The sequence below is a fragment of the Heloderma suspectum genome, chromosome 1 (genome assembly GCF_057233095.1).
Source record: "Heloderma suspectum isolate Gila_16-S chromosome 1, 16-S_ref, whole genome shotgun sequence".
In the NCBI taxonomy this organism is placed as follows: domain Eukaryota; kingdom Metazoa; phylum Chordata; class Lepidosauria; order Squamata; family Helodermatidae; genus Heloderma; species Heloderma suspectum.
Genome location: NC_139458.1, coordinates 208,705,555 through 208,733,270, shown reverse-complemented (window position 1 = coordinate 208,733,270; position 27,716 = coordinate 208,705,555). Strand labels below are relative to the sequence as shown.

The window sequence follows — 27,716 nt, the reverse complement described above, 5'->3', positions numbered from 1 at the left end:
TTCTAGCAATTATACATTGGCTTCAACAAAAGTGGACCAAATATCCAAATAAGTATGCATTTGAAGGTAGTGTCTATATGCCACCTGTTCAAATATTGAAAGCATTGCAACGTGCTTAATCCATTGCATTATAGGAGGTGAGTGTTTATCCTTCCAATGTTGTAATGTAGTATTTTAGCTAACAAAAGAGTGTGGAGAATCCATTTATGCTGACCATTTGTTAATTTCAGTGAGGCAAGTAAATAATTTAAGAGCCTGTACATCAGTGAATATTAAAGACTGTTCCAGCACAAAATTTATCTCTGTAATAACTCCTCCCAAAAAGGAGCAACTACTGGACATTGCCAAAACGTATGTTTAAAAGACACATTCGCTGTATTGCGCAGCCAGCAATTAGCCAAATTAGACAATCCCGTTTTGAAGATACATTGCTGTGTCCAACAAACATAAAACAAAAGTTTTTGGTGAATAAGATGCAGCCTAAGATCCATAGATGTGACAGGTAGATGTCAAAGCAGTGATCCACTGATTAGGCATTTTGTGGTGGTGCCCACAGAAGTTTCTCAAATTCCCAAATCTGCCCATGGATCCAAAAATGTTGGGGACTCTTGATATAGGAAAACGTATCAGGAGCAAAGGGGATATGTCATCCAAGGACAGCAGAACAAGTGTATGTTGATAACAGGGAACAGGTCATAGCCCACCGCTAGAGGACACAAGTTGCATGTCCCAGGTTCAGTCTGTAGTGTAGTTACAGATTCTGGGTAGCAGGGCTGAGAAACAATTCTGCTGAGATGCTGGAAAGGAACTGCAGATTAGGACTGACTGTACTAGCTAGATGGGACATTGGTCTGGCTGGATAAAGAGCCTCCTCATAGCCCAGCCTTCCCCAACCTGGTGCCTTTCAGATGTTTTGGTTTTCAACTCCCATCAGCCCCAGCCAATATGGCCAGTGGTCAGGAATGCTGAGAGTTGCAGTCAAAAACATCCAGAGGGCACTAGGATGGAGAAGGCTGACATAGACTTACAACTGGGTAAGGGAGCAAAGGGATGCTCAAGAATTTTGTCTGCATTTCAAACTCAACCAACCAGATCTGCACTTCCCAGACTAATGTGTGGATCTGAATGCAGCTGTCCTTCAGATCTTGCACATCTCCATATTTTGCAATGAATTTTTCTCTCCAAAAGAGTACTTAAATAGAGCCATCACATTTATTATTGTTCCTTTGAGCAGCACCAGATATTTCCAGATGTCTGAAATAAAAGGATAGGGAAGCAGCCTTTGTTGCCAACACTCTAGCTGCCATCATCTGACTCTGCCGTGTTGGTTTCAAAGTGCTCGCTCGCCCAAGGCGGGTGGGAAGGGAAAGATATCTGAAGCAATTTATTTTAAACTGGAATTTGGCTCTGAACATAGCTTCTTACCTAAAGCTGTGGACACCAGTGTCATGGATGTGGTCATCTCATGCACTGGGCAGATGGGACATTTCGCCAAGAGCCTGAGTCACACTGAGAGAAGAGCCATGTTGCTATAGCCATGGCAAACTCCATCCCTGTTGCCTTTGGCTGTTCTGCTGCTGCGCTTGCCTTGCCCACACTGCCGCTTTTCAGCGGCAGCTGGCTAATTTGCCAGTTTGATGCGTGGCATTTTGTGATTAAAAAACAAAGCAAATAGAGGTCATACTCCTCAACCACCTGTGAGACAGCGTCACTAGGCAAACCTATGTATTCTACACACATACACCTTACTGGAACCAACAATGTTGTCAGGGATAACAAATGGTGGGTGCAGAACACAGCAAACCCCTCTGTGCTGGTTTGACAACATCAGAAACAAAACTGGAGCAAAAGGAAAACTGGAGCAAAACTCCATTCTGCTTTACAAGCCAGAAGCAAACAATTCTTCCAATGCATAATGACCAGATTAGTCTTGCCCAGGAAAATTATCTCCAGGAAGCAAAGAAATATCTCTTTTTCGGAAATGCTTTGAACCTGCCTTCCCCAAACTGGTGTCCTCCAGATGTGTGGGACTACAACCTCCATTATTGCCAGCCAGCTGGGTCATGCTGGCTGGAAATGATGGGAATTGTAGTCCAACACCTTTGGAAAGTACTAGGTTGGGGAAGGCTGCTTTAATACATTCTGGTCCGGACAGTCCTCATCCAATAGAGGACCTGGCCCTGAAGTGAGAAAAACTCAGCATGTCCTATAAATATTGTGTGCAGTTCCTATTCAGTTCAGGGGTCAATAGTAAATTTCCAAATAATATTAATGGCTGGGGATTGCATTCTTTTTCATTATAGAGGGCAATAGTAAAAACATTGAAACAATTATCTTCTCTATATTACTGAAGCAAATAGTTTGCTGTATTTTTGGTAAAGCTATATCTTGACACCAGTTTAAAGTGAACAAGGTTGCAATCCTACACACACTTTGGAAGTAAGTCCCATTTCCCTCGATTAAGACTTACTTCTCAGTAGACATGCATAGGGTTGCACTGTCAATTCTTGCAGATTTCTTCAAATAGTTCATATTTTAGAAAGTTGAGAATACTTGAATAATCCTTATGCCTCCCTAAGATAGGGCAATATTATTGTCCCCAAATTTTACTGTAAATTGCACTGAGACTTTTATTAAAGAGTGGTATAGAAATGTGCTAAATAAATAAATAAACTGCAGGGGGAGCCTGAGGGTGGAACTAGACAAGACGACAGATCTGTAACTGGATCTCTCAGGGTTTTTTTTTTTTAATGGTGAATGCATTTTAGAAAGCAGGATGTAGGTTCTGGGTTGAGACAGTAGAGTTAGGGGAAAGGAGGACTAATCCTTGGCCTCTGTGACATTTTTCCAGGTGAGCCGCCACCCTAACACACACACACAACTGCTATTTGCCCCATATGTTTCTCTAATTGCTATGATTATGTCTAATGTTTTAGAAGTGTAGGTTTCTAGAATGTCAAAAACTTACCTGGTGGTAAAATGTGGCAGGAACTCCAACTGAAAACTTCATGGGGATGACTGCAATCCCCTTCTTCTTCCAGTAGCTTTGTTTGTTAAATTCCTCAGCTGCTTTTCGCCTTCTGTAATAATCAGACCTCTCCAGGCATTTTTTCCAACATACAACCAGATTTCTGGGATCAATCTTATCTTTGTAGGGGGTTTCAGTAACTTTTTTGTACATGTTCCTCTCTCTGACCTTCAGAGAAGCCATGAAAGATACTGTTAGTTGTTCCAAATGCTTAATGAGCCATTTACATTTTGGCAAACATTTATATATTACACATTAATTATGAGTACTGTTCCCTTTTCCTGCTGAAGAAGGTTTGCAATCAAAAGTGGTTGATTCAATAACCACTAGACAAGGCTGCTGCCTTTAACAGCTTTAGGACAGGCAGAAATTCAACAGGTCAAACTCCCCATCACTCATGAAAAAAACATTACATGCTGTCATGCAGCAGTTAAAGCACAGGAGCCATGTCAGTGGGGGGAAATGATGGCAGCCTTACACCTGGGCTGGAATAGTATATACAGTCAGGGCCAGAAATATTGGAACAAGGATAACTGTTTTGGCAGTTAGCACCTACACACTACCACACTGAAGTTGAAAGGAAACACACCCAGATGGGAGCGAAGTCAGGACTTTCAGCTGTAATTCAAGGGGTTGGACAAAAGTGGGGCACTAACCATTCAGGAAGGACAGCCAGTGGCATGCACACACACCCATCGTTGGTGGCTCATAAGTAATGGAACGAATGGCTGGCAAGCAGCTGCATGGCCAGGTGTGGCCTGTTTCCTGGGTACCCCATGACCAATCAAGCAGATAAAAGGCCTGGAGGTGGTTCTGAGTGTTACATTTGCATTTGGTAGCTGTTCACTGGAACCCCCAACATGAGGTCCAAAGAGGTGTCCATGCGTGTGAAGGAGGCCATCATTAGGCTGAGGAAACAAAATAAACCCATCAGAGAGATCGCAAAAACAGTGGGAGTGGCCAACACAACAGTTTGGAACATCCTGAAAAAGAAGGAATTAACTGGCAAGCTCAGCAACAGCAAAAGGCCTGGAAGACCATGGAAGACAACTACAGTGGATGACCGCAGAATTCTGCTCATGATGAAGAGGAACGCTTTCACAACTTCTAGCCAGGTCAAGAACGCTCTTGAGGAGGTAGGCATGTCATTGTCAACATCTACAGTCAAGAGACGGCTTTATGAATGTAAATACAGAGGCTTCACAACAAGGTGCAAACCACTGGTAACTCTCAAGAACAGACAGGCCAGATTAGCCTTTGCCAGCAAACACCTAAAAAAGCCTGCGCAGTTCTGGAATAAGATTCTTTTGACTGATGAGACCAAGATTAACTTGTACCAGAATGATGGGAAGAGAAAAGTATGGAGAAGGAAAGGAACAGCTCATGATCCAAAGCATACCACATTATCTGTCAAACATGGTGGAGGCAGTGTTATGGCATGGGCATGTATGGCTGCCAATGGAGCCGGGTCACTGGTGTTTATTGATGACCTGACTGCTGATAAAAGCAGCAGGATGAATTCTGAAGTGTACAGGGCTATACTTTCTGCTCAGATTCAGCCAAATGCTGCCAAACTGATAGGACGCCGCTTCATATTGCAGATGGATAATGACCCAAAACATCCAGCAAAAGCTACCCAAGAATTTCTCAAGGCAAAGAAGTGGGATGTTCTTCCATGGCCAAGTCAGTCACCTGATCTCAACCCAATAGAGCATGCTTTTCACTACGGAAGACAAGACTGAAGGCAGAAAGACCCACAAACAAGCAGCAGCTGAAGGCAGCTGCAGTAAAGACCTGGCAAAGCATCTCGAGGGAGGAAACTCAGCATTTGGTCATGTCCATGGGTTCCAGACTTCAGGCAGTCGTTGACTGCAAAGGATTTTCATCCAGGTATTAAAGGCGATCCTTCAGTTTGAAATGATTTTGGTTTGTTCCGTTACTTATGAGCCACCAACGATGGGGTGTGTGTGTATGCCACTGGCTGTCCTTCCTGAATGGTTAGTGCCCCACTTTTGTCAAACCCCTTGAATTACAGCTGGAAGTCCTGACTTCGCTCCCATCTGGGTGTGTTTCCTTTCAACTTCAATGTGGTGGTGTGCAGAAGCCAAGTGCCAAAACAGTTATCCTTGTTCCAATATTTCTGGCCCTGACTGTAGATCCAGGGGGACCCATGATCAGAGATTGATGACAGGATCACCCAGGGCCATCCCAAGACCTTTTGCTGATTGATGTGAAAGACAAAATGGCACCCCCACATTCCATGTACAGAAACAGAAACTGACTGGACTGGCAGTTGAATCTTATTTCAACATTTGTTGAACCAGTGGTACATAGCACTACAGAAAGCACAAACCTAGCGTTCAACTCTTGGGCTTTTATGATGAATACATACCCAATTTGTAATGCATTTTTCTAAACAAATTGGCCTCAAGGATGACCCCAGAGGGGTAGGAAGATTTAGTGACCCCCCTATAAGATGGTTTCCACTACTTCTTCTGCTACAACTGACCAGAAAAGTAGCATACGACCACAGCAGATTACTGCTGGAGTTGGAATTACATTTTTTTTAAGTTTGAAGGTGGTTGCAAATAAAGGTTGTTTCTCTTCTTCTCTCTCTCTGTATTTCCAGCCCAAAGGGAAGGAACCAGACAGTGAAGAGGCCTGGGCAGGCCAGAGCCCACCTAGCTGCCTGGCCAGAGACATGAAGTCCTAGGGGAGCCATGTAGAGATCCAGTGTCTGTGCAGGGATTCCTTTTCAGCTGATCTCCCACCTACAGCCTCCCACCACTTTCCATTGCACGGTGGGACGATGTCAGCATCTGGCATCCTTGGGCAGCTGCCAGAGTCCCAGCACCACAGCAGGGCCCAGCCCACTGGCAACACCTGCCCTTGGCCCCCCATCAGGCAGCTGGGTCTAGCCACCCTTTTACTTTCTCACGATGTCCCCAACCTAGTGCCGCTCTGGGGCACTCTGGGAAATTAAAGGGATTGCTGCCATTGCAGATAGTTAAGTCCACCAGGGTCCACTGATGGAGGAGGGCCCCCAACTAGATGGCATGTTACCCAGGACCCGGCCCTGATTACATAGATTCAGCCACCAAGGATGCGCAGAGCTGCTGGCCTCATTCAAAAGACAACAACAACAAAAGGGATTTTTTTAAAAAAAGTTGTAAAGCCAAAACAAAACGAAAAAGACAGCTGCATCAATATTTACAGTTCCCAACGCATTTCAAGAATGAATCTTTATCAAAGGAAATTCTTATTTCATTCAGAACTTCCAAATAATTCCAAATTAGAATTCCATGCTTCTAGCTCACTCATGGAAAGTTACCCTTCCATGGTACAGCTGAGCTTGTTGTTCTTGTTCAAAAGTCCCAAAGAGCAGCCTATAAGAGGGACCTGTTTCGAAGTACAAGTAGCTAAAGCAATATGTTCTTAAAGGGCAAGCTGCTACCGACACTTTCAGAACTTTTCAGGAATCTGATTCTGTACTCAAATCTGAATTATTCCAGAACTGCCTCTTAGTGCCCCTAATCCAGAGGAAGCTGGTTGACCTTGGGCATCTCTACACCAGCCTAAAATCCTGCATTTAAAATGGGGCTTAGAGATTCACGGCGTCATGTAAAAAACCCACAAACTTCCATGAAGGAGTCATCTCAACTGCAGGATAAAAGCTCCATGTGAAGAAAGCCCTTAAGTTCCAATGAAATCAACTTCCTTTGTACTAGCGCCTGAAACATCTGGAATGTTTCTCTGAGAAAAGTTAGTTTAAGCATGCCCCAGAGTGTGCGACTAGTATGGATTATGGGACTTAATTACCTGCAAGCCAAGGTTTCACCACCTGGGGGAGCATAAACAATATTTAAAAATAAAAGATTGCAGTAGGGAAGTATGAAAGTCACTTACCTTTCCGCGGATTATGTTGATGGGGGGGGGGGAAGCATTCCATCCCTCCCCCCCGGAATCCTCGACGGCCGGCTGTGCTCCACGGCAGCTCTGCGGAGCAGCCAGCCAGGCCCAGGCCAGAGCCGTCCGCAGCCGGATTTCCGGCCGCGGAGGGCTCTGGGTAAAAAAAAAAAAAATTGCGTACGCAAATGGCGGCGGCTACGGCCACCACCATTTGCGTTCCTTATTTTTGGCCGTCTTAGTCTATGTAAATATTTACGTAGACTATGACGGCGAAAATAAAGGGGAACGCAAATTGCATAGCGGGCGCTATTTGCGTCCCTTTTTGATTCACCGTTTTAGCCTACGTAAATATTTACATAGGCTAAAACGGCAAATCAAAAAGGGACGCAAATAGCGCCCGCTACGCTATTTGCGTTCCCCTTTATTTTCGCCATCATAGTCTACGTAAATATTTACGTAGACTAAGACGGCCAAAAATAAGGAATGCAAATGGCAGCGGCCATAGCCGCCGCCATTTGCATACGCGGTTTTTTGTTTTTACCCAGCCATGATAGGCTACGTAAATCTTTACGTAGCCTATCACGTCTTGTAAAAAAAAAAAACCCAACAAGACTACAAATGGCGGCGGCGGCAGCGGCCAGTCGGAAGACCAGCCGCCGCCGCCACCCGGAACATCCGCCCACGTAAGTCTCGTCCCAGGGGGGATCCGTGGGGGGACGGGGGGTGGCAGGCCGTTCCGCCACGGAGTTCGGGGGGCCGAATGCACTGGCATTCGGCCTCACCGAGATCCATGGCAGAATTCTCTGACATCCCTAGATTGCAGTTCTCTTTGGAATGAAACATCCTGGGCTTCTTCCAGAAGAGGCTTTTATCGTGCAATCACATTGACTCATTGACGGAATTTTACATGGGATCCAGACAATGATGCCTTCACATTTGCATCGCTCCTGTCTTTTACCACTGCTTCTTCCATCCTTTTTTCTTAACATTAAAAGCCCATTAAGGAAGGAAAGATGGAATAGCTGCACAATGCTTTTGATTGTTAGCAATAGGAGCCCTCCGTCTGAAAGTACCCCTGATTAAAATAAACTTGCTCCTGAAGAAGGAATAGAGAGAAATATCCCAAAAGCTGAATCATGGTTATTAAGTAGTATATAAATAATACAAACAAATAAATAAAGGTGTGCCCTGATGTTTATTTTTGCTCTTGGATGGTATTTGTCATGAGCGTAGGTGTGTGACCATTTGAGGGACATGGAGTTCCCAACCCTGTTTTCCCTCATAACGCTAAGGGTGTGCGTATGTATCCCCTACAAAGACCTCCCTCCTAGGCCTTTTTTTTCTCCACCCAGAAACCAAAACTGGAACTAAGCCAGGTTTGGCTGGGATGGAGGTGGGGGGGATGGCCAATTTTGCCCTGCAAGTGGGGTGGGGTGGGGTGAATCTGCCGATTTTGCCCTGGATGTGGAAGCTTGCATACCAGTGTTATTTTTTTTGGCAACATGGATTTACCAAGATAAGATGTGGTCCTCTGTTTAACATCACAATAGAGGCCACAACACATTTTCCCATTGTTCCTTTATTTACCTCGTCATGTGGCAAGCCAAGCTGATCTGCCACAGCCGTGATCCATGTTTCTGCACAAAGGCCTGACTGTGGGAATCCAAATCCTCGAAATGCCGTGTTTGATGGCAAATTCGTCTTGCAGGCCCATCCACGGCTTCGGAAGTTGGGAATGTCATATGCATTAGAACTTTTCAGCACAACATAGTCAATTACCTAATGCACAGGAATAGATAATGAACTTCGTAACTAGTCTGCGTCTTATGGATTCTGCAAAAAAGAACTCAGGAAAACACATGAAGTATGTGTATACCTGAACCGTATTCAGGTGTTCAAATGCTGCCTTATCATCCAAGTGGGCATTACATAGCCCCCGCCCCCTCCCCCAAGGTAGTCACGCACATGGTGTGAACGTCTGCAGAAAGGAAGCTTACATTCACGAATCATGAATGAAATATTCAATCAATCAATAAATTAATTAATTGGGGCAAATCTTCACATACCCTGGTCTCAAGCCTTAAAGCGCAAAACCACTTGTGCCTTTGAACACAGGAGGATTGACTTCTTACAGACTAGGCTGTAACTCTTGTAATCAGGGTTACTTCATGTGGTGTTGGTTACTTAGAAGAGCTATTTGCTATGCTGTGCTAGAGTCATGTTCAAAACACAGTGCCTGCCTAACTTAAATCAGTTGATTGGTGCTTCACTCGTGACAGGAGACAAATGCATGGTTTTGCAGAAGTGCGTGTGGGGCATGGTGCTAGCGGGGAGGGTGGATATAAGGGGAAGAGCTAAGAGGCCGAGCGGCAATGGAAGACTTCCCTGGCTTGGATCTCATCTCTGCCATGCAGTTACTGGGTAGCCTTAGACAAGCCATTCACAGCCCCTCTGCAACATGGGGTAATAATACTGACCTACCTTATGGAGTTCTTTGTAAGGACTACAACTGTGCACATGAAGCACTTTGAACATTTCATCTCTGGCTCCTCCAGGCGGTGCTAGGGAAGGCTCCTGTCTTAAACCCTGGGGAGCTGCTGCCAATCAGTGTAGGCCAGGGGTAGGCAGACTTAAGACTTGTCAGATCTACTTTGTTTTTTACTAAAACCCCACGATCTACCAACCAGAGCCAGGGGCAAATATACAGGGTACCTCTGAGCACATTCTGAGCCCATGAATTTGTTTTCAGTACCAGAAGTGAATGAGCTCAAAAGTTCACCCCTGGTTACCCCAAGCTTTCTTCATGTCAGCAGCTTAATTTAGATGGCAAAAGTCATTTTGTTATTGCTCCTGTTCAACAGCTGGGAGTCAGAAACCCTTGCTGAACTACTGCAAATAACCCAGAAATCTACCAAGAGATCCTGATCTACCTTCTGCCCACCTCTGGTGAAGAAACTTCTGAGCTAGATGCACCAATGGTCTGACTTGGTATAAGGCGCCTTCCTCTGCTCCGAAGAGCTTTCAGTCTAAGGCAGGGGTGCACAACCTCTTCGGCCCTGAGGACCACATGTGATGCTGCCTTAGGGTTTGGGGGCCACATGTATGTGCAAATACATGAACGCACCCCCCCCCCAGTGAACTATATGAGGATCTGTGGGGGAGAGTGGGGAGAGTACAGGCAGTAGGGAATTCTGTAGCAGTGGGGTTCTCAAGGTTCTTTGGGAGCTGCAGTAAAAGCCTTGGGAGGCTGTACGCAGCTCCCGGCCTGTAGGTTGTGCACCCGTGATCTAAGGGAGTCTACCTATATTACCCCAAATTAAAACACTTTCATTTCAGATGACTGAGAATTGCACAAAAGAGTGAGAATTGCGCTATGTGTTCTAAAAGAAAGTATCCCACGTACAGATGCATTTTTGCATGAAGAAGTAAAAATCAAGAAATTACTGTTCTGTCATTAGCCAAGAATGAGCACAGTTTCTTTCTAATTTCCATCCATAAATCCACTGCTACTAAGAAGCTTACCAGTTCAGATTCATCTGGTGTACAACCACCATTTATGTAGAACTCAAGGTCAACAGCTGTGATTTTACCATCATTCATGTATCCTACCTAAAAATACAATGGCATATTGTAGTAGTTAGATGCATTAAACTTATCCATCATCCTTTGAAATCTATGGCAGTTTTTTTTGTGAGATCCAAAAAGAAAAACATCAGACTTTGCTGCATTTTAACCTCCTCTTTAATTTTTATAACATTTATTACGTAGTCCAAGAGCCTGTCTCAAAATACTTATGTCATAGTGTGGTATTGCAAGAATCCCAAGACAGCTACCTAAATGCTTCTTTATTCTAGGCCGTCACTAAACCTGAAACTCAAGCAAACAGTGTCCCTCTGCAATCCTCCTGACTTTTCCCTTTCACTTCCTCCCAGCTCCTTTCCATGCCTCAACTCCTAACATGCAGTTCACCTACCACAATACCACACATAGGGTACAACAGTTTGGACTCACTGGATAACTTCCTAAAGCTGTGGCATCTCCAAACTGCCAGTCTTATGCGCATCTGCTGGGGCATTTAGGAGGTGGGAGCCCCTCAAAATCTAAACACTCCAGCAGTTGTGCATTAGATTGGCAGTCTGGAGATGCCACAGCTTTAGGAAGTTATCCAGATAGTCAATACTTCTGTACCTTATATCATAAGTATTTTGACAAGGGGCTCTTGGATGACATGGTGGTCCTTGCCCAAAGGAGTGTTTCATCAGTTTCTTACGAAGCCCATAACAATAAGTTTTTTCCCCCAAATGGTTCATCACTGGATTTAAGGAATGATACCATAAAACAAAAAATAACAAATTCAAAAGGAGAAAAGGAAGAAAAACACAGGTTAACTTACCATTACATCTGATCTTAGTAAGCGCATTAGTTGACTAGCATTGGCAGAGCAATCCTCTGGTGTGTGGTTGTGTGAGTGTGAAATCTGTGGCAGAGCTACCACCACTCCCTAAGCCTCGCTGGCTTGCTGCGGTCAGGATGGGAGATGGAAGGGTGCCTTTTAGTTACCTTTTCTTGGCCATTCTCTTTTTTTGCTCCCTCCAATCGTGGTCAACAAGAGGGAATTAACTACACCATCTTCAAGGCTGGCATAGTTGAGGGCTCCTTTGGGGGGCATGTCAGGGGAACATGGGGCCTTAGGATGCTCAGTCATACCCTGACATGCCCCCCAAATGCCCCATTTCCCCCACACACACACTGTTGTTGGAACACTGCCAGCAGGACTCCTGCACTCACATCCAATGGCCCCTCATCCCGCTTTTGAGTGGCTTTAGGATTGCACCCTTAGTAAATACATATTTTACTGAATATTTTAGCAGTCTTAACTTAATTTTATCGTATGTCTTGATTGAAATTATGCCAGCAAATCATGCAGCCAATGGGCCGTGCATGATTCCAACACCACAAACTAGCAAATAGGAGGCAAGAGAGCCATAACTCAGTGGAACAGGCTTTGCATGCAGAAGATTCAGCTTCTGGCATCTACAGTCCAAAGGCATCTCAGGTGTCAGGGCTACAAACACCTCCTCCGGAGACCCTGGAGAGCCACTGCCAGTCATTTACTTATGGCATATATATATAGGCTGCCCAATAACTTTACTGTTGGGACAAAATAATCCTTTGGGGTAGCGAAAGAGAGAAAGGTTAAGGATTTAACCCAGTGGACATGCAGATTCCAGCATGGGGGAGTCTTTGCTGTGACTGAAGCAGAGCTTGTTGGAATCAGCATTACTTACTTTATATTTACACCAAAGAGGATGTCGACCTCCAGGTATTAGCATGTCATCATGTCGCTCCAGGATAAAACGGACTGGACAGCCAGTTCTAAATCAAAACAAACAAAGACTTACATTACCTTCAGGGTAAGCTGATAGGAGAAGAAAAAGCACATGCTGGCTAGATGCCCTTGAGTTACAAAATATGCCTGCTCTGTCCCAAGCTGTATGGATATTACCACACTTCCTGTTCGTATAAGCTAAGCCACCACTCCCCTCACCCTTTACTGTCTGCTTGCATTTCCTTTGTGCAGGTTCCTTTTTGTTTTCCTGTCCTGCGTTGGCTTCAGCAGACTGAATGAGGGGGCTAAGCAAAAAGCAAGGTAATGATACAGGCATATGTTCAAGCACACAAGTTTCAGTCCAATGAGGTTCCGGCTAAGGTCGAGATACCAGGCAGAGGTCAAAACACAGTTAGGCAGTCAGATACGTTACACAGTCCAGAAGCCGAGTCAAGAGGGAGTCCAAGGTCAGGAACATGGAGCATCAATCACAGGGCAAGGTCCAGGAAGCAAAGTGGAAGACAGTGGAGCAGGAAGAATGGCGTTGTTTCCAGCACTAGCTAGGCAGACACTGAAGGCTTTTACCACTAGAGCCTGCTGAGCACTACCCAGGGCTCAGCCGCAGTACATGAGAGCTCTCTGGCCAGAACCCTATTCATGAGGAGTTGCTTTCTCCTGAGGAGTCCTTTTTTGCAAGTAGGCACTGCTTTGCCTCACCATGGTCTGAGCCTGTACCTTCAGGCACTGGAGTTTTCGGGGGCTGGGTGGTGGCTCAGCATCCCCCTCTGACTCAGAAGCAGAACTTCCCACCTTTCAAGGGGGAAGGTCTTAAGTCTTGTCTCTTGAGGGCCCAGGGCCCTTTTCGTCAGCCCCAGAATCCCCTGAAGTGTTTTGTTGCCCAGAGACATTTGGCTCAGAAGGCTCCAGATCATCGTCTGAAGAGGATTCGTCCAGAGGAGGCATGGCATCTCATTTCGGCAAGACTTCCATTCTCTGAAGGAAGTCTTCTCATCTCTAATAGCTTCCTTGACAGTGTGTGTTAACTATGCTGGTGCCTTCTTGGCCTTTGCGCTACCTTTCCTGATCTGTATTAAGAAGCTGTTGTCTATCCTCTGTGGAAGCTAGAGAACATCTTTAAAACCCTGTTTCAAAAGATCTCATGCTTGAACTGGGCATAAGATCATAAACAGTGACAGCACTTACTTGTGTGCAGCCACTGCTGCTGCTGAGGCAAAAAACGAAGGTTTTGTTATCTTCCCCCCGAAACCTCCTCCAACTCATCTTGTATGGCACATGATCCTATTGGACTGAACATCCAACACTGCAGCCAGCAATTCCTGTAGAAAAGCATTCCCAGCTTTCTTTTAATAGATAGGCCTAGCATTTGCCCTTATCATTTACCCACGTTCACTCCAGCTCTGCACATTTAATTCAGCTTTCTGCAGCCCTTGTACATGCTCATGACCTCACATTACCTTTTGCAAGCTCTCATCGCGCGGTTTCACCTGTACATCCATACACAGCACAGTGTATCTGGACACAATGGACTACATCCAATGTCATGCAAGTCAACATCCAATTGTGCAACGGAACTTCCCTCTCCTTTCCTCTTCCCTGCACTCCCTGCACTCTGCCAAAATCTGTTTTGAAGTGCCTATTTATTTTTGTACGAGCCCAACATTTCAGAGAAATCATCCTTCCTCAGCGGCTACCTGCACTAGTCAAATCAATTCCTTACCACTGCAAATCACTGAGCGTCTCTACATCAGCAATTTATTGCATGCTCATGATTGGTCACTCACGGAAGTTAGCGGGTCCTTTATACAACATTGTGAGCCTCTAGGACGTCTCCTGCACTTTCCCCCATTTATTCTGCTTTCAAAAAAGATCAGCGATAACGCGAAAAGGGACAGGAAAAGGGAGGTTATTCCGATCTATTGACAATGTGAAACGCCCGTGTAGCCCTATAATGTGCTATAATGACAGCACCATCTAGTGGCTGTAAATTGAAACACACAGAAACATATAGAACTTGCCGAGGAAGGAGCTTCCTCAATTCAGACCGCGTGTCCACCATGTAGAGGAACCCATCGTAATCCCACAAAGAAACCGAAAGCGGAAAACCCCAGTAAGGATGATATTTTTTTGCTTAATGTAGAGAAGCTCATTATGTACATGGACATTTCCTCCCTCCCTGCCCATCCCCCGCCACTATTGTCTGGTCAAACAGGTTTTGCAGGTTTTTGAAATGCTGCAGAACCTGCAAAGCCTATTTGCCAGAGCACTACCATCTGGCCCCTCCAGCCGCATGCTCGCCCCACTAAATATGGATGAGGAAAGTACAGAGGCAAGAGGCTCTTGATTTACCTTGCAAGAAATTAAGCAGAACCTGTTACAACATGTTTTGATTAGATGCTGAACAGTAGTCAATAATATTACTTTGTTATACAGTATCCTCCTCTTTAGTCAAGGAAATTTTTGATAGAAGGGTAACATAAGTCATTTTAAACAAACAAACATTCAGGGCTGCCTTTAAAATAGTTTGGAAATCGCAAGTGGCCCAAAATGTGGCTGCCAGGATGCTGACTGGTGCCCGGAGATCAGGCCCTACAATGCGGGCTGGCATGAGGAGCTGGCATTGTTGGGCAGCTGCCGAGGTGCATCCACAGGAGGGGGTCCCACTGCCAACCCCTGATGCCCCGTGGCTCCTGCTCCTCTACCTCGCTGCCCATTTCCCTAAGCAACAGCAGCAAAGAGAAGAAGCAGCCTCCCCGTGCCTTGCCCTCTTCCTCTGGGCAGTGGTGCAAACTGAGCACGGGGCGGCAGGGAGCAAACAGATGGACGGCTGTGGCAGTGGCAAGGATGAGAGAGGTCTGCTCAGGGACAGGGACTCACTGACAGCTTCTTGCCCAGCGGACAACCAGGTCTGGAGCTGGTGTTGCGTATAACTTTGATCGTGCACCAGGGGGGAGGAGCCTCTTGCAGCAAGGGCCGAATTCAGTTTCAGAGAAGCTCTCGGGGGCCGCATTCCAGGGGTGGGCAGGGCCAAAGGCAAAGAAGGCAGGGCCAAAAATACATGTTTAAAAACCCAGCATATTGTAGCTTAAAGCCCTTACTGCCAGTAACTAAGCCATAGGGATTTCAACACTTTGGGGAGGGAGGGACTGCACAAAAGCTGGGAAAGCCACCAAATTACTGGCAGTTGGGAGAAAGGCAGCAGGCCCAGAGGAAGGAGGTGTAGCATCTGAGGAATCCCAGAAGGGCCAGATTGGGACCCCAGGAGTGCTGGATTTGGCCCCCAGGCCTGAGGTTCTACGCTCCTAACCTACAACAGCTACACATGGTTAACTGTTTCGAGACTCAAATGCTACCTGGGAGGGGGTATGTCAAGATTCTCCTTCTCCCTTATGAACCTGGCCAAGCCCTAAGATCAGTGTGACAGGCCCTGTTTCTGTCACATCACTGTTGGAGGTTCAATGGATGGGTGCATGTGATCGGGGGGTTTTGGTGATGGCTCTGAAACTTTGCAATGCCCTCCCTGAGATCTGCCAGGCAACCTCTCTTCCTGGGCTTATGTGGGTTCTGAAAAACCCATTTTGATTAGACAGAAGTTTAATCTTCAACGATCTGCCATTGTTAGACTGTTTCAAGTGTGTTTTACTGCAGACTTCCACAACTTGATGCCCTCCGGATATTTTGGACTTCCAGAAGCGCCAGCCAGCATGGCCAATGGTCAGAAATGCTAGGAGCTGTAGTCCAGAACATCTGGATGGCACCAGGTAGGGGAAGGCTGTTTGCGTGTATTCACTAAACTTCTGATATTGTGTTTTGATGTGTTTTGTTGCCTTATAATATCTGTTCTTACTTTTTTGTAAACTGCTTGGCCACAGGTGCTGTAGAAATGTGGAGTACACAATTAATTCATATATATACTGGTATTGGTATTATTAACATTGACAACAACCAATTACTTCCAGTCTAGGACCTTTTGGTGTCAGTGGGGTATCGTCTGTCTATTAGATGATTGGTGCTGAAACCATGGCAAAGATTTTCCATGCTGGTGGTCAAAGATTTGGGTTCCACCCTCACCTGTACTTTTGTAGGATACTGGGTAGACACATATACATCTATTTCGTTATCCTCTTTCCTTGGAACGACAAACACACTGTCTGTTTCCAGGTAAAAATGTTCTTGCCCTCCAACGTGGAGCTCACATGTTAAAAACAATTGCACCAGACAGCACAATTTGTACCTGATCATACTGCACACTTCATCCCACGTAGCCTTGATAGGAGGATGATATTTAAATGAGCAGGACACATGTAAAGACCAAAAGAGGGGATGCTGAGGGATGACCAAGAACACTCCAAAGCAAAAGAACGTACAAAGAACTGCAGCAAAGAGGTATTTGTGCAGACAAAGTGGGGAGTCACAAAGACATGTTTTCTGTATAAGGTGTACTGTTGTCCCATGGTAAGATTTTCATCTCAGGTAAGCCTATTGATCTCGAGGAGGAAAACTCACCTGTGATAATGCAAATCAGTGCAAAAAGTGTGGCCTGTGGCTCACAGGTGTCTCCTCAAGCCTTGTCTGACAGTCCCCAGATGCCCAGCATCTGCCACCATCAAAACAGGGTGGGGGACGCTCTAAGAACAGGTTCTATGGTTCCTGCTCATTCATAGCAGCCTCATTCCTAGAATGTCCCTGAAGCAGTCTAGGAAGCAGTGCTTGAAGGTTCCTTCTAGTTTCCTAGATGTTCTGGGGATGCTCTAGGAAAAAGGCTTCTATGGCAGGAATCAGGTTAGGTTATGTATGGGTGCCGGGATGACAACCCAATTGATACCCGAAGTGGCCCTTTGGGCCAAAAAGGTTGTTCACCCCCCTGATGTAAATAGATAGACTGAATCTGCCCAGTAGAAGGCTTGCTGCCATGTCACCGGACCCCATCCAGTGCCGATAGCACCTTACCTTCAATGATGTTCTCAGCAGTCTTAAATGCATTTTCAACATTTCCTTTTTCTATTTTCTTTTCTTCTGACAAGAATGAATTATGCTTAATTGCCTCCTATAATACAGAGAAAGATTTAGCATTCAGCCCCCAAAGGACATAGAAAACATGATATCATCATCGTCATCACCACTACCACCACCATTGACTTCGTGATTCTTTAAGATGTGTTGATAGCCTTTCCCAGATCAGTTGCACTGAATTTACTTCAGCTAAGGAATTTACTCCAGCTAAGGAGCCTAATATAAATAAAACAATCTGCTCTTTTCTTGTTCATCAAATCCCTGATGCTCAAAAGTCCATCTTCAAAATGCTGGATGAACAAGAACGGTCTTGAGAAACAAACAAGCACGTAAATGCATGCATACAAAGAATTTGGGCCACTCTCACACATCCAGCATCTGCTGTCTCTCATACTGGGCACTGGGTCCCCTTTCGGGTAACCAGAAGCTAAAGAGGTACTCCTGCACCTTTAACAGTTGTACTTGCTGAAATTCCCTCTTCTACATAACTATTAAAGGTGCAGAAGCACTACCCTCTTTTGCATCTGGCCGCCTTAGTGTCCTTTGTCCGTTTGTGTGCGCGCGCGCGCGCGTGCACACTCAACTTGCCATTCTCACAATGGCAAGTTTAAAAACCCATCTCTTTGAGTTGTATCTACTGTCACAGATCCATAGTGGGTTATTAGGTATTACATGTGAGAATGGGGAACATCCTTCTTCAGGAAAGCAGCTGATGGGGTAGCATAGTGGCTAGGGTATGAGCTATCAGCTATGAACCTCACTAGATGTCCTTAAGAGAGCCACTATGTTGTGGCCACCCCCATCTGCTATAAAGGGACACTGATACTGACATCTTATGTCAGTATGCCTGAGGAATTTGATCCTTGTGAGTTCTGAGTCAAACTGACCTGATCCACACCTCTCAGACTACTGTGCAAGTCAGAACATGATTATCCTTCAGATTTCACATGTCTCTAAATTTTGCGATTTGTCAAATTAACTGGAAAATGCATACTTTAGGATAAAATACATTCAGAACTGCACAGATTTTGATCAAATATGTTTATAAGTGCATATTTTGTGACAAAATATATTCACAAATGCGTATTTAAATATGTATTTACATAGAAATTAATGCAAAAATGAGAAGGAACGGACTCACGAATGAACACATGCAAAATTGACATGGACTGGAAATAGACTGATCCATCTTTCCCTACATCATATAGGGTTATTTTAAGGACTGCAGACAGCATGTATGTGAAGTGCATTGAACAGTCTTAGGTGCTCTATAAGGATAAGTATTGTTTTAAAACAAGGACAAAAAGGAAATGTGTATTGACTGACACTGCCAAAGGGAGGAAGTCCCTGTTTACTGTTCATCTTACCCAGACAGCCATGCCTGATTCAAGAGACTCCCAAACAACCTAAAGGCTGATCAGCCCCACCGATTTGAAATTTGGAGCCTTAAAGAGCATGTTGCAGACATCTATAAAGCAAGAGAATGACTATCCCTGGACAACGTTTCTCTGAAGGCATAACTAGGCTGTCCTGAGTGATCCTGGCTATGCGCTCTTGCTTAAGAACTGAAGCAATGCCCTGCTGGACATGAACAAGGTCCAAGAGGGTCACCTTTCTTTGCATGAATCTCAGCAATCACCAGGCACTAGGTGATCTTGTAGAAGTGGGCCAGTAGTTCATCAGTGAATCAAGATAAACCTTCAGTCCACCCTGATTTTAATTTTGGACATGCTACAGCTAATGCACAAGCAGCTGCAATCCTCTCTCTTGTTCTTCCTCAGTTCTCTGCCCTGGTGCTAAGTATCCAGTTTTCTTGTTGCTTGAGATTGTTACCCTGCAGCAAATGTCTGGAGAGGGTTTGTTACAGTTCCCCTTGTTGGACTGGAGGAAAAGGGCAACCAAAATGATCAAGTGATTGGAGTGGTCTTCTGCAATCTCGTGCCCTCCAGATTTTTTGCACTACAGCTCCCAAGATAGCTGATCATTGGCCATGCTGGCTGGGGCTGGTGGGAGTTAAAGTCCAAAACATCTGTAGGGCACCAGGTTGGGGATCATTGGATTGGAGCATCTTTCCTACAAGGAAAGGCTTGTTTGAACTTTTTAGTTGATCTTTTTAGTTGAGGAGAAAAAAGGTCTGTCCCCTCTGTTCTCCTCAAGGGGGGCTGCCACACAGCAGGGAGGAGTGGGGAGGCATATAACTCTGTCCCTCTGCCTACTGTCTCCTGGCTTCAACTGTTTCAACTGCAAAGCTATATGCTCATTAGGGAAGTTTGCCACCTAGTGACTGACAATGCTACTGCAAGCTTCAAACACACTGACACATCTTATTAATGTAAATTAATTTATGCATTTCAAAAACAAAATAGAGGTGCACACCCCTAAGGTCCCCTTAGTATAAATGACAAGTTTCAGGTGTCTAGGCTTCACAGTATTGGAGCTATGGCATTGATAGACAGACAGACACGCGCACATACACACACCCTCCTTTATTATTATTATAGATGAATGGTGTGGAGAGAGTTAATGTTGGGGTGGGGGTGGGGTTCTCTCCTCTTTTCATAATACTCCTTCTCATAAAATTTGAGGTCACTGACAGGACCAACACTCAAAGCGTAATTAATTTTTGGAATTCACTCTCACAAGTTGTAGTGATAGCCACAGGCTTAGATGGCTTTAAATTTGATTAGACAAATGTATGGAAATCTAACAATGGCTACTAGCCATGACAGCTAAATGGACCCAGTTGCTGAAGTCAAACAGCAGGAAAGGACTGTTGCCTTCATGCCTTATTTGGAGGTTTCCCAGAAGCATCTGGCCGACCACTGCTGGAAACAGGGTGCTAGACTAGATTAACCATTTGGTCTGATCTTGAAGGGCTCTTCTTATGTTCTTATCTATTCCAACAGTTAAGACCAAATGGGAGGGAAATACCACACAAAATTAAAAAGAGGCTGATTTTTACCTCAATTGTCAGGATCAGTTCCAGGTCTTGATACTCTATCTTCACTTTTTTCGTGGCGTTCTTTGCACATTCATAGGTCTCTGCAACCACACCGCAGATAATGTGTCCAATGAATATTACCTGCATGAGACCCAACAGTCATAACATAAGCTGAGGGAGAGGTTATTATACAGGACAGTGACAGCATGGTTTTGCTCTGCCCCAATATACTTTGTCCTAAGGCTGTGGTTTTCAAACTGTGTTCCAGGGAAGGTTCTTTGGAAGCTTCTCAGGAGCTCTGCAGTGAGGAGGTCAGTAAAGGCAGGCAAACATCCCTGAACAAGAGCTTGCCCACCAGTTAGGGTGACCAGATGTATGACTCTTCAAAAGAAAGGAAATGCATCACCAAAAAACAGGACAAAAGAGGATGCTGATTTGCATACATTTGGCATATGCTAATTATACGTGGAGATGAAAATAATAATGACAGTCATTTATATAATATGATCATGGGGAAGACTATGACTGGGCGATCTCTCTGTTGTCCAGGGGCTCACTGTTGATGGACAACATCAAGCTCCCTGTCGCTCTCCCCTCTTTAAACCAGACTTGGACTGAACAGTCCTTCAAACAGAGGATTGTAAAGTAGGACAAATGGCCACTCTACTACCACTACAGAGCTTCCCCTTAAATATGCAGTGCAGAGCACTGGGTATGTTCTAAGGCACACTCTGAGTTCATGAGAGGCAGTAATAATGCCTGACCAGGGCCTCATTTGAACTAAATGTACACCCTAGTACAGAATTCTCTGCAAAGCACAGTAGACAAGCTGAGATACAAGAGGTTCCCATTCCCACATAGAAACCACTGTTGTAAAGCTATTATCATTATCATAAATATCACTTCATATGTATCTGTTCAAACAGACCATTTCCACCTTGTAGCAGACTAATTACTCTGGTTTTAAGTAGTTAGTTGCTATTTTTAAAGGGTGCACATATCTGAGGTAAAAATAGGTATAGAAAGATTGAGAATGTACATGAAACAAATATTGCACTTTTTTGAACAGTTCTTCTTAATACTTGACATTTAGGAGTGAATACTGTTTTGTGAAGTGAAGATTGATTATATAGGGTAGTGATTAAGAGTTTGTGAATTTGGAAATTGCTAATTCAAACCTCATTTCTGTCATGAACTCAACAGCAGGGCTGGCCCTACTATTAGGCAGGGCAAGGCAGTTGCCTCAGGTGGAAGATGAGGGGAGGCAGCAAAGGTGTTGGAACAGAGAGCTGCGTGCCATACAGCCCGGCCTGCACCCCCTAAGCTAGCCTACTGCCATCAGGTAGAGTGAAGAAAGCTGTCCCATCAACAGTGCTGAAGAAAGATTCAACTATCAGTCTGATTGGTTTTTATACATGGAATGGAAAGGAGTGCCATCGTATTCTTTGACTCAGGCAGCAAATTTCTTAGAATCATAGACTAGTAGGGTTGGAAGGGGCCTATAAGACCACTGAGTCCAACCCCCTGCTTAATGCAGGAACCCAAGTCAAAGCATCATAGACAGATGGCTGTCCAGCCTCGTCTTGAATGCCTCCAGTGTGGGAGAGCCCACCACCTCCCTAGGGAATTGGTTCCATTGTCGTATTGCTCTAACAGTCAGGAAGTTTTTCCTGATGTTCAGCCAGAATCTGGCTTCCTGTAACTTGAGCCCATTATTCTGTGTCCTGCACTCTGGGATGATCGAGAAGAGATCCTGGCCTTCCTCTCTGTGACAACCTTTCAAGTACTTGAAGAGCGCTATCCTATCTCCCCTCAGTCTTCTCTTCTCAGGGCTAAACATGCCCAGTTCTTTCGGTCTCTCTTCATAGGGCTTTGTTTCCAGTACCCTAATCAAACCAGTTTGTCTGCATCCTTCTTAAAGTGTGGCGCCAAGAACTGTACTACAGATGAGGCTTAACCAGTGCTGAGTAGAGGGGAACCAGTACTTCATGGGAATTGGAAGCTATACTTCTGTTAATGCAGCCCAAAGTAGCATTTGCCTTTTTTGCAGCCACATCACATTGTTGGCTCATATTCAGCTTGTGATTGACAACAATTCCAAGATCCTTCTCGCTTGTAGTATTGTTGAGCCAAGTATCCCCCATCTTGTAAGTGTGCATTTGGTTTCTTTTTCCTAGGTGCAGAACTTGGCATTTATCCCTGTTAAATTTCATTCTGTCATTTTCTGCCCAGCGCTCCAGCCTATCAAGCTCACTTTGAATTTTGTTTCTGTCTTCCAGGGTATTAGCTATCCCACCCAATTTTGTGTCATTTGCAAATCTGATCAGCCTTCCCTGCACCTTCTCATCCAAGTCATGAATAAAAACGTTGAAGAGCTCTGGGCCCAGGACTGAGCCCTACACTACCTGCTCATTACCTCTCCCCAGAAGATCCCATTGATAAGCACTCTTTGAGTCCGATTCTGTAGCCAACTGTGGATCCACCTGAGAGTTGTTTCATCTAGCCCACTTTGGGCTAGTTTGCTCATCAGGATATCATGGGGCACTTTGTTGACAGCTTTGCTGAAGTCAAGGTATATTATATCCACAGCATTCCCACAGCCCACAAGGGAGGTTACCTGATCAAAAAATGAGATCAGATTCATATGGCAGGATTTGTTCTTGACAAATCCATGTTGGCTTCGAGTAATCACTGCATTGTTTTCAAGGTGCTTACAGACTGATTGCTTTATCATTCTGCTTTTCCCAGGATTTTCCCAGGGATTGATGTCAGACTGACTAGTTCCTCCTTTTTACCCTTTTTGAAGATAGGGACAACATTAGCCCTCCTCCAGTCATCTGGCACTTCATCCGTCCCCCATGATTTCTCAAAGATAATAGGCAGTGGTTCTGAGAGTTCTTCTGCCAGATCCTTTATTACTCTAGGATGTAGTTCATCTGGCCTTGGAGATTTGAACTCATTCAAAGGAATTAGGTGTTCCTTGACCATATACCTATCAATCTCAAGCTGCAATCCTGCCCCTTCAGCCTGTACTTCGCCTTTGCAAGGGGGGTCATAGACCCTCTTTTGGGAGAAGACTGAGCCAAAGTAGGAATTGAGAACCTCTGCCTTTTCTTTGTCATCTGTTATCATTTTGCCTAGGGATGTACAAATCCCTTACCTTGTTCCGGTCCGGGGCTTCCGTGGTGGGGGGGAGGCGATCTGTCCCTCCCCCCGGAATCCTCCCTGGCCGGCTCCACTCTGCGGCGAGTCTGCAGAACCGCTGGCTGGGGCCACCCGCAGCCGGACCTCCGTCCGCTGCTGGGCTGCAGTCACAAATAGCAGCTGCCGTAGCGGCCGCCATTTGTGTCCCTGCATTAGCCATGATAGGCTATGTAAGTATTTACGTAGCCTATCACGGCAAAGAGCAGGGACGCAAATGGCGTAGCGGCTGTCATTTACGTCCCTGCATTAGCCGTGATAGGCTACGTATATATTTACGTAGCCTATCACGAAAAGAGCAGCGACGCAAATGGCGTAGCGGACGCTATTTGCGTCCCTGCTCTTTGTCGTGATAGGCTATGTAAATACTTGCATTGCCTATCATGGCTAACACAGGGAGGGAAATGGCGGCTGCAGACCAGGGCAGCCATTCATGGCCACAGACCGTGGGCAGCGGATGGACTGAACGGCCGACACAAGGTAAGATCCGTCCCAGGGGAGTTTCGCGGGGTGGTGGTGGGGATTGCTCCTTCTGCCATGGACTCTCACTGGAGTCCGTGGCTGAATTCTCTAACATCCCTAATTTTGCCATCTTTATTTAATAGGTGAACCACCATTTCTTTCCTCTGTCTTTTACTATGCACATAGCTGAAGAAAGCCTTTTTGTTGCTTTTAGCATCCCTTGCTAACTTCAGCTCGTTCTCAGCTTTAGTCTTCCTAATGCCATCCTTGCAATTCTGTGCTTCCTGCCTATACTCTTCCTTTGTAACCTGGCCTTCCTTCCACTTCCTATATGTGTCCCTTTTTGTTTTCAGGTCATCTCTAAGCTTTTTGTGAAGCCACATTGGCTTCTTCTGTTGTCTTCCACCTTTTTTTCTTGTTGGACTTGTTTGTAATTGTGCCTTTAGAATTTCCTTTTTTTAAAAAAACTCCTACCCATCTTAGACTCCTTTTCTCATTAGAGTCACTTGCCATGGGACCTTACTTATCATTGTTCTGAGTTTATTAAAATTGGCTTTCCTAAAATCCAGGGTATGCGTTTGGCTACGCTCAGCTTTTGCTTCCTTTAGAACCAAGAACTCAGGTATAACATGATCACTTTTCCACAGAGTTCCCATAACAGTTACTTTATCCACTAAGTCATCTCTGTTGGTTAGGATCAAGCCAAGGATAACTAATCCTCTAGTTCCTTCCTCCGCTTTCTGTAGGAGGAAGTTATCCACAACACAAGACAGGAATTTCTTGGAGGGGCCATGTTTTGCAGAATTTGCCTCCCCAAAAAATCAGGGAAATTGAAGTCCCCCATTACTATTACATCATCCTTCCTTGAAACATTGGCAATTTGCTTTTCAAAGTTTCATCCTCTTCTCCTTGAGTGGGTGGCTGACAGTGGACTCCGACCACAGGGGAAGGAGCCTGGGGAAGGAGGACCAGCCAGCAGCTGCACCAGGTGGATCCTGAGCCTGAGCCTGCTTCTGCCCCCGCCACAGGTACTTAAGGCGGGGCTGCCAGAGGCTGCTCGGGAAGGAGCCTGGGGAAGGAGGACCAGCCAGCAGCTGCACCAGGTGGATCCTGAGCCTGAGCCTGCTTCTGCCCCCGCCACAGGTACTTAAGGCGGGGCTGCCAGAGGCTGCTCGGGAAGGAGCCTGGGGAAGGAGGACCAGCCAGCAGCTGCACCGGGTGATCCTGAGCCTGAGCCTGCTTCTGCCCCCGCCCACAGGTACTTAAGGCGGGGCTGCCAGAGGCAGCGCCTCGGCGTCGCGCCAAGTGCGACGCTAAGTGCGCACTTAGCGTCGCACTTGGAGTCGCAAGATCTACCCACCTGCCTCTCCAGAGACACCAGCAGCCACAACACCAGCAGCAAATAGCAGCAGCAGCAGAGGGCAGAAGCTTTAAAGACCAGGGGAAGGGGCAAACGTGGACTATCTGCTCCTTCTTAGCTGCTGTTCTCTTTTATCTCTTTTATATTCTTTTAAACTGTTGTATATTTTATATCTTAATATTTTAATATGTGCCTGGGAGGACTATTGGACAACTCAGGGGGTGGGGGAGGTGCCACCATAACTGTGGTCACGGGCAGGGGGAGGTATGGCGTTGGGGGATTAACAGGCCAGCTGAGGAGAAGAGGGGCTAGACACCTTACAGCTGTCCCCTCTTCTGGTTCTTCCCCCAACCTGATGGTTCCTGGCAGCCTTACCAGTCTGCCCTCGGGTCTGGTGGTGCTGCTGCTGAATGCCAGGTCGGCCCAAAATAAGACCTCCCTCATCCATGATTTGATTGTGGATGAGGGGGCTGACCTGGCATGTATTACTGAGACCTGGGTGGGGGAACTGGGAGGGGTCACTCTCTCCCAGCTGTGCCCTCCTGGGTACTCGGTGCAGCACCAACACCGACTTGAGGGTCGGGGAGGGGGGGTTGCCGTGGTCTATAGGAATTCAATCTCCCTCTCCAGGCTTCCTGCTCATTCGAGTGCAGATCTTGAGTGTCTGTACCTTGTGTTGGGTACCCGGGACAGATTAGGGATTCTGTTGGTGTACCGCCCACCCCGCTGCCCATCGGACTCCCTGCCTGAGCTGACGGAGGTGGTCTCGGACTTGGTGTTGAGGACCCCCAGGATGATGGTCCTGGGGGATCTCAACTTCCATGCCGAGGCCGCTGTATCCGGGGCGGCTCAGGACTTCATGGCCGCCATGACAACCATGGGGCTGTCCCAACGTGTCATCGGCCCAACGCATATAAAAGGACACACGCTTGATCTGGTTTTCTCGACTGGGCAGGAGGATGGTGATCTGAAAGTAGAGGAATTAACATCTGTCCCTTTGTCATGGTCAGATCACTTCCTGCTGAGGTTTAGACTTCTGGCGGCCTTTCCCCTCTGCAAGGGTGGGGGACCTATTAAAATGGTCCGCCCCCGGAGATTAATGGATTCCGATGGATTCCAGAGGGCTCTGGGGGATTTTCCTGCTGGTATGGCTGGTGCTCCTGTCGAAGCCCAGGTCGCTCTGTGGAATGCAGAGATGACTCGGGCGGTTGACACGATCGCACCCAAGCGCCCTCTCCCTCTGAGCAGAGCCCGGCCAGCTCCTTGGTATACACCTGAGCTGAGGGCAATGAAGCAAGAGGGGAGATGGCTAGAGCGCAGGTGGAGGAAAACTCGTGCTGAGTCTGACCGAACACAGGTAAGAGCCCACTATCGAGCCTACTCTGTGGCGGTGAGGGTGGCAAAGAGGCAGTTCTTTTCCACCAGCATTGCATCTTCTCAGTGTCGCCCGGCGGAGCTTTTCCGAGTGGTTCGCGGCCTGTTACATTCTGGGCCAGGGAGAGAGACGGTGGAACCCTCGGTAGCACGCTGTGACGGGTTTGCGCGGCACTTTGAGGATAAAGTCGCTCAGATTCGTCATGAATTGGACACCACCATTAATGCAGTTCCATTGGTAGAGGCGTTCAGAGCACCGTCTGGTCCAGTTTTATTGGATGAGTTTCAGTTACTGAGGCCTGAGGATGCAGACAAGGTGCTTGGCCAAGTCCGATCGACCACTTGTGTGCTTGACCCTTGCCCTTCATGGCTTATTAAATCAAACAAGGAGGGGTTGTCCGGCTGGGTCCAGGAGGTTGTAAATTCCTCCTTGGGAGAGGGAGTGGTGCCTGCTGCTTTAAAAGAGGCAGTAATTAGACCACTCCTGAAAAAGCCTAACCTGGACCCAGAGGATGTTAACAATTATAGGCCAGTGGCCAACATCCCCTTCCTGGGCAAGGTGCTTGAGCGGGTGGTTGTAGGACAGCTCCAGGCACTCTTGAATGAAACGGATTATCTAGATCCATTTCAATCGGGCTTCAGGCCTGGTTTTGGAACGGAAACTGCCTTGGTCGCCCTGTGGGATGACCTCTGCCGGGAGAGGGACAGGGGGAGTGCGACCCTGTTGATTCTCCTGGACCTCTCAGCGGCTTTCGATACCATCGACCATGGTATCCTTCTGGATAGGTTGTCTGGGTTGGGAGTTGGAGGCACTGCACTACAGTGGTTCCGCTCCTACTTGGATGGCCGATTCCAGAAGGTGGTGCTGGGGGATTATTGCTCTGTGCCATGGCAATTGTGCCATGGGGTTCCACAGGGCTCTATTTTATCCCCCATGCTGTTTAACATATACATGAAACCACTGGGGGAGGTTATCCGGCGTTGTGGGCTGAGGTGCCATCAATATGCGGATGACACCCAGCTCTACCTCTCTTTCTCATCAAAACCAGGTGAGGCAGTGGCTGTTCTGAACCAGTGCCTG

General features: G+C 46.3%; 1 protein-coding gene across 1 annotated transcript in view; it reads right to left on the bottom strand.

Moving 5' to 3' along the window:
- LOC146358673 (aldehyde oxidase 4-like) overlaps positions 1 to 27,716 on the bottom strand; it is a 96,085-nt gene that overhangs the window by 15,057 nt on the left and 53,312 nt on the right. Inside the window, 8 exon segments of the mRNA XM_084817127.1 lie at positions 2,969 to 3,196; positions 8,525 to 8,716; positions 10,460 to 10,546; positions 12,226 to 12,313; positions 13,470 to 13,603; positions 16,356 to 16,475; positions 17,230 to 17,331; positions 20,260 to 20,379. Coding sequence (XP_084673253.1) covers positions 2,969 to 3,196; positions 8,525 to 8,716; positions 10,460 to 10,546; positions 12,226 to 12,313; positions 13,470 to 13,603; positions 16,356 to 16,475; positions 17,230 to 17,331; positions 20,260 to 20,379 — 1,071 coding nt within the window.